Source organism: Rhinatrema bivittatum, chromosome 5, assembly GCF_901001135.1.
Source record: "Rhinatrema bivittatum chromosome 5, aRhiBiv1.1, whole genome shotgun sequence".
In the NCBI taxonomy this organism is placed as follows: Eukaryota; Metazoa; Chordata; class Amphibia; order Gymnophiona; family Rhinatrematidae; genus Rhinatrema; species Rhinatrema bivittatum.
In genome coordinates this window covers 309467520-309480905 of record NC_042619.1, presented here as the reverse complement: position 1 = coordinate 309480905, position 13386 = coordinate 309467520, and the positions used below count along the sequence as shown (strand labels likewise).

The window sequence follows — 13386 nt, the reverse complement described above, 5'->3', positions numbered from 1 at the left end:
GCTGGCATGCGTAACAGTACCCCCCCCCCCCCCCCCCACCTTACGCCTCCCCCTTGGAGGTCTGGGTTTGCCCAGATGAGCCCGATGAAATTTAAGGAGGATGTTTTTTTTATCCAGGATGTTACGAGCTGGTTCCCATGAATTCTCCTTGGGGCTGTAACCCTCTCAGGAAAGGAGGTATTCCCACTGGCGGCCCCTATGGTGAACATCAAGGACTTCGTGAACCTTGTAGGTAGTATCGGTCTCCGCAACCAACGGAGATGGTTCAGGAGCTTTTCGTGAAGGCCAGGCTAGAACTACTGACTTCAGAAGTGTTACATGAAATGTATTACGGATTCCCAATGTGGGTGGCAACTGAAGCTGGTATGTAACTAGTCCAACACAATGAATGATTGGAAAAGGTCCAATGTACCTTGGTGCAAACCTTTGGGAAGGTATCTGAAACCAAATATACTGAGTGCTCAACCAAATTTTCTGGCCAGGGAGGAACTTAGGGACTGAGCGTCGATGGCTGTCCACAGATGTCTTGGCCCGGGATGCGGCTTGACGTAAGCGAAGATTCGTCTGATTCCACAGTGCCTTGAGGGCATCAGCAGTAGCTTATGCAGCAGGAGAGGGCACTGATAATGGTATGGGTAGTGGGGGCTGAGGTTGCTTCCCATAAATGATAGAAAAGGGTAGAGATGTGAATCGTGTCCTCGATCGTCTTAACAATCAATTTCGGCTGGGAGGGGGAGGGAATCGTATCGTCGCCGTTTGGGTGTTTAGAGTATCGTTAAAATCGTTAAAATCATGAACCGGCACACTAAAACCCCCTAAAACCCACCCCCAACCCTTTAAATTAAATCCCCCACCCTCCCCAAATGCCTTAAATTACCTGGGGGTCCAGCGGCACACTAAAACCCCCTAAAACCCACCCCCGGCACACTAAAACCCACCCCGACCCTTTAAATTAAATCCCCCACCCCAAATGCCTTAAATTACCTGGGGGTCCGTAGCGGCGGTCCGTAGCTTAAATTACCCCCGGGTCCGTAGCTAAATCGGGGGAAGGGGGAGAGCAGGAAATCCGGCACACTAAATCGTGGTGTCTTCAGCCGGCGCCATTTTGCAAAATGGCGGCGGCCATAGACCAATACGATTCGACGCAGGAGGTCGTTCCGGACCCCCGCTGGACTTTTGGTAAGTCTTGTGGGGGTCAGGAGGCCCCCCCAAGCTGGCCAAAAGTTCCTGGGGGTCCAGCGGGGGCCCTGGAGCGATCTCCTGCCGTGATCTCCTGCCGCAAATCGTTTCCATACGATTGCAAAATGGCGCCGGCTGAAGACACCACGATGTAGTGTGCCGGATTTCCTGCTCTCCCCCTTCCCCTGATTTAGCTACGGACCCGGGGGTAATTTAAGCTACGGACCGCCGCTACGGAGCCCCAGGTAATTTAAGGCATTTGGGGTGGGGGATTTAATTTAAAGGGTCGGGGTGGGTTTTAGGGGGTTTTAGTGTGCCGGTTTTCCTGCCCTCCCCCTTCCCCCTTCCCCCGATTTACGATTTTTTGACGATAAATCGGGGGAATTGGTATTGTATCGTGGCCCTAACGATTTTGACGATTTAAAATATATCGGACGATATTTTAAATCGTCAAAAAACGATTCACATCCCTAGAAAAGGGCAATGTACCTGTAGCAGCATCAATATGTGAGAAAACTCTGCCCAAGGAAGGAGTTCAGACCAGTTGTCTTGATGGTCATTTATATAGGTGCAGAAGAATAATTATAAGGAGCGGTTCATATGCTCAGCTTGTCCATTGATTTGTGGATGGTACTCTGTTGTTAAACTGATGTTGATGCCAAATTGATTACAGAGGGTGAGCCAGTATTGGGCAACAAATTGTGGGCCCCTGTCAGAGACAATGTCCTTCGGCAAAGCGTGTAGTCAAAATATATGAAGAAAAACAGGCGTGCCAGTTTGGGAGCAGATGATAGGCCCGGTAACGGAACAAAATAGGCCATTTTAGAAAATCTATCTATGGTAACCCATATGACTGTGTGACCCTTGGATGGTGGTAAGTCCACGATGAAATCCATGGAGAGATGTGTCCACGGTTCTTCGGGAGCTGGAAGTGGCTGGAGCAAAGCCTATGGTTGACCGACCGGGGGTTTCTGTTGAGTGCAAATATTGCAGGAATCAACGTATGCTTTAGCGTCAGAGACCATAGTGAGCCACCAGAAGAACCACTGGAGCAACGCTACAGTTCATGCTTGCCTTGAGTGATCAGCAAACTTAGAGTTATGTGCCCACCGGAGGACTCTTTCATGGAATTGACGGGGCACAACAATCTTCCTAGTTGGAACTGGGTGAGTCGCAGACAAACAGATACAAGCTGGGTCAAAAATGTGACTGGGTTCCTCAGGAGTATCTTCTGGTTCAAAGGAACATGATAGGGCATCTGCCCGAAGATTTTTTCCAGCTGGACGATAGCGAAGTTCAAAGTTGAATCTAGAAAAAAACAGGGCCCATCCAGCTTGATGGGCATTAAGATGCTGGGTATGGCTCAAGTGTTCCAGATTCTTGTGATCTGTAAATACGGTGAACTTATGTTGAGCACCCTCTAACCACGGGCGCCATTCTTCTAAAGCCAATTTAATAGCGAGTAATTCGTGATCTCCAATGCTGTAGTTTTGTTCCGCTGAAGAAAACTTACGAGTAGAATGAGCATGGGACTAGGGATCCGGAAGCAGAACGTTGACTGAAGACCGCCCCAGCCCCAATAGCAGAGGTGTCCACCTCGACCTAGAAGGGGTGGTTTGAGTTTGGGTGGTGAAGGCAAGATCCAGCTAGGAAGGCCTCTTTGAGGCGGTGAAAGGCTGTAATGGCTTCCGGGGTCTAGTTCCGGGTATCTTGGCCCTTACGGGTCAATGCAGTAAGAGGAGCCACCAGTGTTGAGTAATGAGGAATGAAATGGTGGTAATAATTCGTGAATCCTAGAAATCGTTGTAGGGCTATAAGACCCACGGGCTGTGGCCAATCTTGGATTCCTTTGCATTTTTCCGGGTCCAGAGAGAATCCTCGTTGTGAAATTATATACCCGAGAAAGGGCAGACTGGACTTTTCAAACAGGCACATTTCCAGTTTCGCAAATAGATGATTTTCATGGAGACATTGAAGAACAGTGCAGAGATTAGTGCAGTGTGTAGCCAGATCCTTGGAGAAGATGAGGATGTCATCAAGGTATGCCACCACCTTAACATATAATAGATCTCTAAACATTTCATTAATCATTCGTTGAAATACTGCGGGAGTGTTACAGAGGATAAAGGGCATCACAAGATATTCTTAATGCCCATCTCTGGTGTTGAAAGCTGTTTTCCAGATGTCATTGGGGCAGATACGCACCAAGTTGTAAGCTCCGCATAAATCCAATTTAGTGAATATAGAGGCTCTGTGTAGTCGATCAAATAACTCAGAGATTAAGGGCAACGGATATTTGTCTTTGCAGGTGATGGCATTTAAGCCATGGTAATCGATACACGGCCTTAGAGATCCGTCTTTCTTTGTAATGAAGAAGAATCCTGCACCGGCAGGGGATGTTGAGGGACAAATTAACCCTTTCGCAAGGATCTCTTGGATGTACTCCATCATAGCCTTGGTCTCAGGAAGGGACAGAGGATAGGTGCATCCTCGGGGAGGCATGGTCCGAGGCAGAAGTTCGATAGGGCAGTCAAACCTCTGAAGAGGTGGTAGAAGGTCCGCCTTTTGCTTTGAAAAAACATCCTCAAAGTCTGCATAGGGAGCTGGTATGCCTGAGGAGGTGGTCGCCAAAGGAATCACAGAGGGTGGCACCACTCTTTGTAGACAAGTTTGATGGCAGGTGGAACCCCATTCCACCAGCTGGAGCGACCTCCAATCAAATTGGGGGGGAGTGACGTTGGAGCCAGGGTAATCCTAAGATTACCGGGTGGATAGATTTCTCTAAAACCAATAGTTTGATTTCTTCAGTGTGAAGGGCGCCAGTAAGGAGTTGAACTGGCTCGGTGGTCAGGGAACTTCAACCTGGTAATGGTTCTCTGTAAATTGAAGCAATGCACAAGGAGGTCTCCAAAGGACGGATATTTATACCCAGAAGTTGAACTAGATCCTTGGGGATAAAATTCCCTCCTGCTCCAGAGTCCACCAGAGCAAGGACTGGGAAAGACCGGGAGTCCCAAATCAGAGTGACTGGCAAGAACAATTGAGGGGTCAGTGATGCTGCACCCAAGTTCAGGACCCCAACTGAACTTAGGCCGGGTAGTTTCCCGGATGGACTGGGAAGGCCTGTAGGTGATGGTCAGGTGCTCCGCAGTACAGACACAGGCCTGTTTGTCTCCGCCAGAGGCGCTCTTTCCGGGGACAGCCGCCCATGGCCCAACTGAATTGGTTTTTCCGTCTTTGCTATGATAGAGACCCTACTGGAGGCAGGGCTAGTGGCTGGTGGCGAGCGGGAGTGAACCCAAGAGGGCTTCCTGGGAATCCGATTCTCCCCGTGGTGCTCTTGGAGATGATGATCAAATCGGCCAGTTAGATCGATGAGATCCTCAAGAGAGGAAGGGAGCTCCCAAGCTGCCAATTCATCCTTCAGCTGCAGGGAGAGTCCATCCAGGTAGATAGCTCGCAGTCTTCCTGCCAAGAGAGTTCTGTGGCTAGGGTCCGAAATTCAATCAAATAATCAAATAGGCTTCTTTGGCCTTTTCGGAGGTGTAACAAATTAGTGCTTGCCACGGCATGCCACCTGGGATCGTCAAAAGTCCGCCGAAACACGGCCACGAATTGAGACAGTTCCTGTAGAAGTGAATCTGATCGCTCCCACAAGGGCAAAGCCCAAGCCAAAGCCTTCCCTTCTAGACGAGAAAAGATAAAGGTGACTTTCATGAGTTCATCTTGAAAGATGGAGGGCTGCAGAGCAAATTGCATGTAGCATTGGTTGATGAAGCCTCTGCAGAGCTTGGAGTCACTGTTAAAACGAGGCGGAGCTGGTAGGGCCAGCAAGGCTCTAGGAGTGGAGGGAGATGGCTGTTGGTGAGAGGAATCCAGTACTGGAAATGAGTTACAGGATAGGGCATCAAGCTGGACATGTAGACGCTCAAGGGAGGAGGCCAGTGCCTCGAGAAATTGTTGCTGTTCTTGTACCTTTGAAACCAGGCCAGGAATAGCCTGGAGGGCACACGGCTCCGCCAAGTCCATGGCCTTTGCAACCTGTTGCGCCGGAGATGGACCCTTGGGCCGAGGTGGGGTTGGCGCTACCCATAGGAGGGATCCTGTGGGTCCCCACTGTCGGCAGGTGGAGTGGGCTGAAGGATGGAGGCCGGCTGGCGCTTCACCAATACCAGCCCTTGTTCCCCACAGGTTGAGCCTTTGAGTACCAGGGATGGCTGGTCTCCGTATGTCGTCATTGATGGAAGGATCTAGAGGTCAGCCCATAGGTGGCATCAGTAGAATGAAGAAGTCTGTACTGGACAAGGCGGAGTCCCAGAGACCCGGGCGCCAATAGAACCAAAGTCAGACAGGGAGAACCCAAGCAAGAACAGGCCGAAGCTTGAATAGGCCGTCGAGGATGTAGACTGAAGAAGCATCATAGGGCAAGCTGAAGTCAGGGCCGGCAGCAATCAGGAAGCAGTGGCAAGGTAAAGCTGAGGTCTGGATGAGGAGACAATGGCATAGTCAGACAATGCAGAGGTCCGGGCTTGGAGAGAATCAATAGCGTAGTTAGGCAATGCAGAGGTCCGGGCTTGGAGAGAGTCAAAGGCGTAGTCAGGCAATGCAGAGGTCCGGGCTTGGAGAGAGTCAACGGCGTGGTCAGGCAAAGCAGAGGTCCGAGCTTGGAGAGAGTCAATGGCGTGGTCAGGCAAAGCAGAGGTGTAGGTTAGAAATCAGGAACGCAGGAACCAGGAAACCAGAAACAGGAGCCAGCAAGGACCAGGAACCAGGAACGAAGGAGAATCACCAGGAGGCAACAAGTACACGACCAGCGTGGAAACCTGTTGCAAAGGCAATCCTTAGGAGCTTAGCTGGGCCTTAAGTGCCAGGATTCTGCTGACGTCAACATCCGGGGCCGCGACCAAGTTCCCACTGAGGGCCCTTCATAAGACTCAATGGTGCATGCGCGCGCGCCTAGGGAGGGGCACGGCGCTAGACGGTGGCATCTTTCCACGGGTCACATGGAGAGACTCAACGCAGAGCTCAGGGATCTGCAGCTGAGACTGAGGCACTGGGGGCGGCCCAAGAACGAATCTGGCGGCCCACGATCACCAGGGATGAGGAACCAGGAACCAGGCACTAGATTCATCTGAGAGAGGGGAGGGGGCCGGGCTGCGGAAGGGAGGAAAGTTCTTGTATCATGTCAGTCATGAAGCTGTGGGCACTATGCTGAAGGTTGGAGTGTCCCTTCTTGTTCAGTTCATCACATATAGCTATGTATGGGATGCGAGTAGTTTTTCATCATGTACACATCTTCTCCTACTCCCTGCCCACCTTTCAATCCCACCTAAAAAAAATTAACTGAGGGAAGGTTGGCTGAGTTATCAGGGATTTTGTGGGACAGTCCATTCTACTTATAAACTGAAGAATTTCTTGCACATATTGATATCTCACACTGCTTCCCTTGCTCTCTCTAGAGGAAAGAAATGCCCTTATTTATTTCAATCCCCAGTTTAACAGTTTTCTGTGTCTCTGGAGCATTCTTAGGTTGGGGGGGGGGGGGGGGGGGCACTGACAGTGCCCTCCTTGTTCTTCTCACATCTTTGTCTGAAGAGACTTCATCTTCTAACGGGGTCACTATACAGTGGGTGTCCAGGGGAAGAAATAAATAGGAGTTTTCTTTCCACCAATTTTCTTTCCTTTAACTTCTACAATGGTTAAAATGATTTGATACTATCTGTTGGAGAGTGTCATAGACCAGCACAAAAACAGAAACTGAATTTCATCACTTCCTAACTAGAGATTTCCTTCCCTGACTGTTCTTCCCCAGTCTGAACTCCTTGCTGGCAATTCTAAAACTAGAAATGCAACCAGAGCTGCAAAGTGACCCTATTCAAGATGGGAAAATTTTGGTTAGTCTTGATTTTTGAACCTGCATCCCAATGCATTGTGGTATGTGTAGTCATTGTTTCCACCATTTGAAATCAGCACTGCAATTACCAGAATGCATCAGGAAGTGATATAATTCAATTTCTTAGTTTGCTACCAGTCTATTATGCTCCCCTAGATGAGTCACTTTGATTCTGTTGGAAACACCTTTCATATCACTTTCCTAGACTATATTGAATTAGCTAGTATCTGAGCTAGTAGGGCTTTCATTTTCCTCCGTATGCACACTTACTTGTTTCTTGCTTCTGTGTGAGTTGAGTTGCTGGTTGCTTACAGCTCAATTTTTACTTGTTAATAAAAGCAGTGCTGTTTTACTGCTCTTGCAAGTATAAACCTCCCTGGCTTGTTAGTTTTTCTTTAGAAGGCACTTTCTTATCTAAACTAACTCCATTGTGCTACAAATTTCTAACAAAACAATGGATTAGGAGCTCAAGCAATCCAAAAGAAAAGAAAGAAAAAGCCAGAACAGATAAAGATATCCCAAGGCCAAGCAGAGTGAGATAAGTTTCTAAATAAGAAAAAAAAGCAACCTAATTTCTGACATAATCTGATAAACAGCAGTCTATGTAGAAAAGATTGACTGTGATCATATTAAAAGTGAAAGTAATTAAAAATGTCTGAAAATGCTACAAATCATATTGAAATACTAAATTCCAGCAATTATCCAACTTGGAGATTTAAGATGATTCTTCTAATAACTAATGAACTTTGGACAGTCATAGAATATGACCTGCCAGATATATCAGCCACATAGGAAGTAAAAAATGCCTGGATAAAAAATGATGAGGATGCCATGAACATAATTGTCCAGACATTAAAGAAGATAACTACGTCAAGTGATATTCATGCATGTGGGACAGTGTTGGAAATGTGTTTCAAGTCATTATGTTATCTACTGCTGAAATATTTTGAGCTACTAGGGCTTCCATATTGCTTTGAGTATGTATGTATGAACTTGCTTCCTGGTTTTGTGTAAGTTGAGTTGCTGGTTGCTGGTTGCTTACAGCTCTCTTTTAACTTGTTAATAAAAGCAGTGCTGTTTTACTGCTCTTGCAAAGCAGAAACCTTCTTGACTTGTTTTTTTCTATAGAAGGCAGTCTTATCTAAACTAGGTCTGTTGTGCTACATATTTTTAACAGATTCTGGCTGTTGGAAAATGTAATGAAAATCGTTGTGCCGCTGTTTAGCTGTGTATCATTTTATTAGCTAGATTCTCACTGATCCAAGTCCCTCCCTCTTGTCACCAAAGTCCATCCCCCTCATTGCCACAGAGACACCCCCATCTCACCTCGACAGTCATGAGCTTGAGTGTGGGCCGGATTTCCTTTGGAATCATGAAGGTTTTGTTCATTTTTTCAGGGGGAATGAGAAGCTCAGGGAGCCCTCCTTCCTGCAGTGAGATATAAACACATTTAATGAGGCTCTGTTGTCTATATTGGGGTATATTGTGTTAGTCAGTTACCTAAGCACAAGGAGCAGATGATAAGCCAAGGAGCAGGGTGCAAATAAGTCATTAACTGATTATAAGCAGCAGGGAGTGAACCAAGATAAAAACAAGAGCCAAGTGAAAGCCATGTGCTGAGTGTAAGGCATAGGGAGTGAGTCACATCTTAAACGGCAAACAGAGAGAGAGAAAGAGCCATGTGCTGAGTGTAAGACGCAGAGCAAGTAATGCACAGAGTGTAAGGAGCATGGATTCAAGTGCTGACTGCATGAAGCAGACAGAGAACTAGAGCTCCGTGTTGAGTATAAGGAACAGAGAGCAAGTCATTCAGTATAAGGAGAAGGGGGGACAGACGTGCTGAGTTTAAAGAGCAGGAAACAAGTCACACACTGAATGTAAGGAGCTACAAGAAAGTCAGGTACAGAAGAAAGGGGGCAGGCTGTGTGTCACGTGTTGAGTGTAAGGAACAGATCAGATCAGTCCAGACTCCTGGGTTTTGCATCCCTGCCTGCAGATGAGACAAAGTTTCATTGTCACTGTACATAACCCAGTGTGCCACCTGCAGTCCCTCAGTATTTCTCTGTCTCCAGAAGATGGTAGATGGTATAAAACCTGCAATCTGGAGAGATTTAAAAAAATCTTTAAGACTGGAAGAATTTAAATTTCGACTTCCTTATCCTCCCAGGGTGTTGTGAGGTCCTAGTGGGGCCATAACCCTGGTTTGAGGTGGGTGAGCAGGGGTTTAGTGACCCTTATGTTAACTCGTCCGGAGGTTCCATGGGTGCACTTCGGAGTTTTCAGATGGCCTGTGGCTGTAACGCTTCGGGGTGCAGGACTGGTATCTGGCAGTTATTCCCCAGTGCAAGTGCATCCCTGGGGTGGCACAACTCTGAACATAGGCACGCATCTCCGGACCACATGTTACGGTGCCTGGCAGTTCATGCCTCGCTTATGGGGGATCGCGTGCAAGGCTCAACAGGGAAGTTTTATGCATTGGGTGTATAGCAGGTGGAGAAGGCACATCGGGAGTGCCTCCTTCGCGATCTAAATTGGCCGCGGCTTCTGGGACACTTATGACTGCAGCATGCGCTGCCTCTTTCTGAGTGAGAACGGCAGCCATTTTGTGTCACGCAGCAGGGCTGTCGGTGGCAGCGGGGGAGGCAGGGAAGCCTCCCCCAATGTGTTCTGCTCCTGTGCCCAGGGAGATTTAGAGATGGAGGATTTTCCTCTGAATCTGGGTTCTTTTGATGTAGAGGATTCCCCCCTGGATCGGGGTTCTGAGGAGCCCAAGCCTTTTTCTGCTGAGTTTATTCATCTGCTGCACAAGGCATATTTGGCCAGGAAAGCTGCAGGAGATTGTGAGTCCAGGTTGGTGGGGAAGTCTGGATCCTTGACTATGGTGGTAAGGTCGGGTCCTTCCAAGAAGTATATGGAGGTCATATACTTAAAAGCCCTAAATAATAAATAAATGAAATTCGAAGGGCTTTGGGCCTTTTTCTGCAATCTGGTGATATGCTGGGGGACACTGATGACTCCAAGGATCCTGATGCGGCACCAGGGGAATCCCCGAATGCGGTTGCTTTACCAGATATGGGTGATATGCCAGATGTGTATACCATAGTTGGGGGCCCTGAAAAGGCTCCCACGGCTGAAGGAGATGATCCCAAAGTGGTGTGGCTTTTCTGCAGAGAAGAACTCTGGCCTTTGATTCTGCAGGTGATTTAGAAGGAGTCTGACTTGAAGGGAGTGGATCCTGTGCTGGATGGTTTGCATGGTCCAGCAAAGGCCTTCTCTTTCCACAAGTCAGTGAAGAAGTTGGTAGTTCAGGAATGGGACATTTTGGAGTCCAGCTTGAGGTTTGGTAGAGCTATGGTGAAGCTTTATCCTTTACCGGAAGAGAGTTTGGAGCTTTTAGCCCTCCCTAAGGTTGATGCCTTGGTTTCAGCAGTCACCAAGAAGACCATCATTTCGGTGGTGGGTTTTGCAGCCTTGAGGAATTTGCAGGATTGTAAGCAGGAGCTTCAACTCAAAAGGATTTTTGAGATTTTGACCCTGGGCATAAGAGCTATGGTTTGCAATATTTATTTATCTATTTATTTATTTATTTATTTATTTATTTATTTGTCGAGTTTTATATACCATCGTTCGGTTTCTCCATCGCAACGGTTTACAAAGGGTCGATTTCTACAATCATAAATTTGTTGACATGGCTATTAGAGATTAAGGTATATATTTATTCATAGAGTTATTCTGGTATCGTCTGGTCTAATCTGGTGAAGACGATTAAGTATAGAGTCAGTAGGAGTTTTGTTAGGTTTTTGTAAACATCCAAGTTTTTAGCTCTTTTTTGAAGGTTTTTAAATTTTGTTGTGTTCTCAAGTCCATTGGGAGGGAGTTCCATAGTTCAGGACTTCCGAGAGATATGGCTTTCTTCTGAGTTGAAATAAGTTTGTGACGTGTTGGTGAGATTTTAGTAGGCCTTTGTTCGCTGATCGGAGATTTCTATTTGGTGTGTGGAGTTTTATGGATGCGCTGAGCCAGTTTGTTTGTTTTTCATATATTATTTTGTGAATTATGGATAGTATTTTGTAGTCAATCCTGTATTTTATTGGGAACCAGTGTAGTGAAATGAGGGTTGGTGTAATATGATCGAATTTTCTTGTTCCTGTGAGTATTCTGGTGGCTGTATTTTGTAGGATTTGGAGAGGTCGGATAGTGGTGAGAGATAAGTTGAATAGTAGAGAATTGCCGTAATCGAGGTTGGAGAAGATGAGAGCAATAATCTTAAGCAGAGGGCTTGTCTGCGTTGGGTCCAATAATTACAGGAAATGCAAACCACATCAGAAAGCTGAGCATCTGGAGGCGGCTGTGGCATTTGGGGCAGATGCCTTCTATGACCTTATCAAGATATCTTCCAGGATCATGTTGCCTGCAGTGTCTTCTAGAAAATTATTGTGGTTGCGAAACTGGTCAGCGGATGTGTGGTCCAAACCTCAGCTGGGTACTCTTCCTTTTAAGGGCAAGCTTTTGTTTGGAGAGGACCTGGAGCAGATTATGAAACATCTGGGAGAATCCAAGGTGCATAAGCTGCCAGAAGATAAGCCAAAGGGCAGAAGACATTTTCCTGTTAGGACTAGGTTTCGAGATCAGAGAAGATTTCACCAGACTAAAGATTCTGAGAGTCCTCAGAAGCAGACCACAGTCAGAACTCAGTCCTGTGATCAGTCTTTTCGGGGTCGCAGGAGACTGTCCCAAGATAACCCTGCTACAGGAACATGGGGTGCAAAGGCTTTGCAATGAGGCGAGGCTGGTCCACTCTTTAGTTCCGGCTGTCAGAGGGCATCTGGTGCTCTTCTTCAAGGAGTGGGACAAAATTACCACAGACCAGCAGGTCTTAAGTATGGTAAAAGACAGCTTTACATTAGAATTTGCTCGTCCCATTTGCTCCCCTTCCCATGGAGAGCATGAACCCTTGGACTGAGGTGGAGTTGGCGCAACCTGTATGGAGGAGTCCTGCAGGTCCCCACCATCAGCTGGTGGAGCTGGTTGCGGCAGAGGCCCAACTGGAGCTTCAACTATGCCAGCACTTGTTCCCCTTAGATTGAGTCCACGGGTGCAGGGGCCAGCAGGTCTTAGGCGGGGGCCTCTGCAGATGAGTTGGATGTCTGTGGAGAAGGTTTTGTAACAGGCTAGGGTCTGGGGTAGGCTGAGTTCTGGCATAGTAAGAAACGAGTGACAGTTAAGGTGGGCAGCATTCAGACTTGGTTAGGCGTCAGACAGCGGTCAGTGGTAGGTGGAGTTCTAAAGTGTTCGAGTCAGGCAGTGGTCAGTGGCAAGCAGAGTTGAAGCATAGACATAGGTCAAAGGCTGTCAAAAACAGAAATCCATCCAAGGTAAGGTAAGGCACGGAGGTGAGTAGCAGCACAGACAAACAGACACTGATAAGATAGAAGAACCAAAGAATGAGCACAAGATGAAGACCTGATGAAGAACTAAAGACAGACCACAAGCAGGGGATGAAGACCAGGAACACAGGAACAAATGCTGAGGCAACTTGATCTATACAAGATAATGTACCTATTGCCAAGGCATGGATCATAGGGAGAAAGGCCCTTTTATAGGCCAAAGGCAGTGACATCATCTGTAGGCTCTGCGGGGGATTTCCCACGTGGGCCCTTTAAATTTGGGGAGAGCGTGCATGCACCTAGGAGCAGCATCAGGGTGAGTCAGCGGTGTTCTGCTGTTGGTGGCGTCAGCCTCACGAGCATGGCGGCCTACTGTTCGCGCTCTGGGAGGTCTGTAGCGGTGCTGGGGCTGGAAGTAAGTGTAGTGGTTTGCAGAGCTGACCTGCAAACCACCAAACACAATACTTGTGCTCCTTTTGCTAAGCGCGAAGCAGTTCGAGGGATAGTAGATCGCTTAAGGCAACTGGGGGCTATAGTGCCGGTGCTGTGGGAGGGGAACAGGGAGGTACTCCATCTATATTGTGGGGCCAAAGAAAGAGGGGTCATTATGCTCAATTCTGGACTTGAAAAAGATGAATGAGGCCCTCAAAGTTCTGCGTTTTCGCAAGGAGACTCTGAGGTTGGTTATTGCAGCCATATGCAAAGAAGAGTTTTTGGCATTTCTAGACCTGACGGAAGCTTATCTGCATATAACCATCAGAAAGGACCATCAGCAGTGCTGAGGTTTTTGATCCTAGGGGAACATTTTCAATTTCAAGCTCTTTCATTCTGTTTGGCAACAGCATCGCATACATTCATCAAGGTGAGGGTAGTGATGGTGGCAGCCTTAAGGTGGGAACGGATGCTGATGCATCCATACCTGGATGA

General features: G+C 47.6%; 1 protein-coding gene across 1 annotated transcript in view; it reads right to left on the bottom strand.

Annotated features, from left to right (window-relative positions):
* FER1L5 (fer-1 like family member 5) overlaps positions 1-13386 on the bottom strand; it is a 495517-nt gene that overhangs the window by 285513 nt on the left and 196618 nt on the right. The window contains exon 33 of the mRNA XM_029603280.1: positions 8399-8500. Within this exon, the coding sequence (XP_029459140.1) occupies positions 8399-8500 (102 nt within the window). The remainder of the gene's footprint in view (positions 1-8398; positions 8501-13386) is intronic.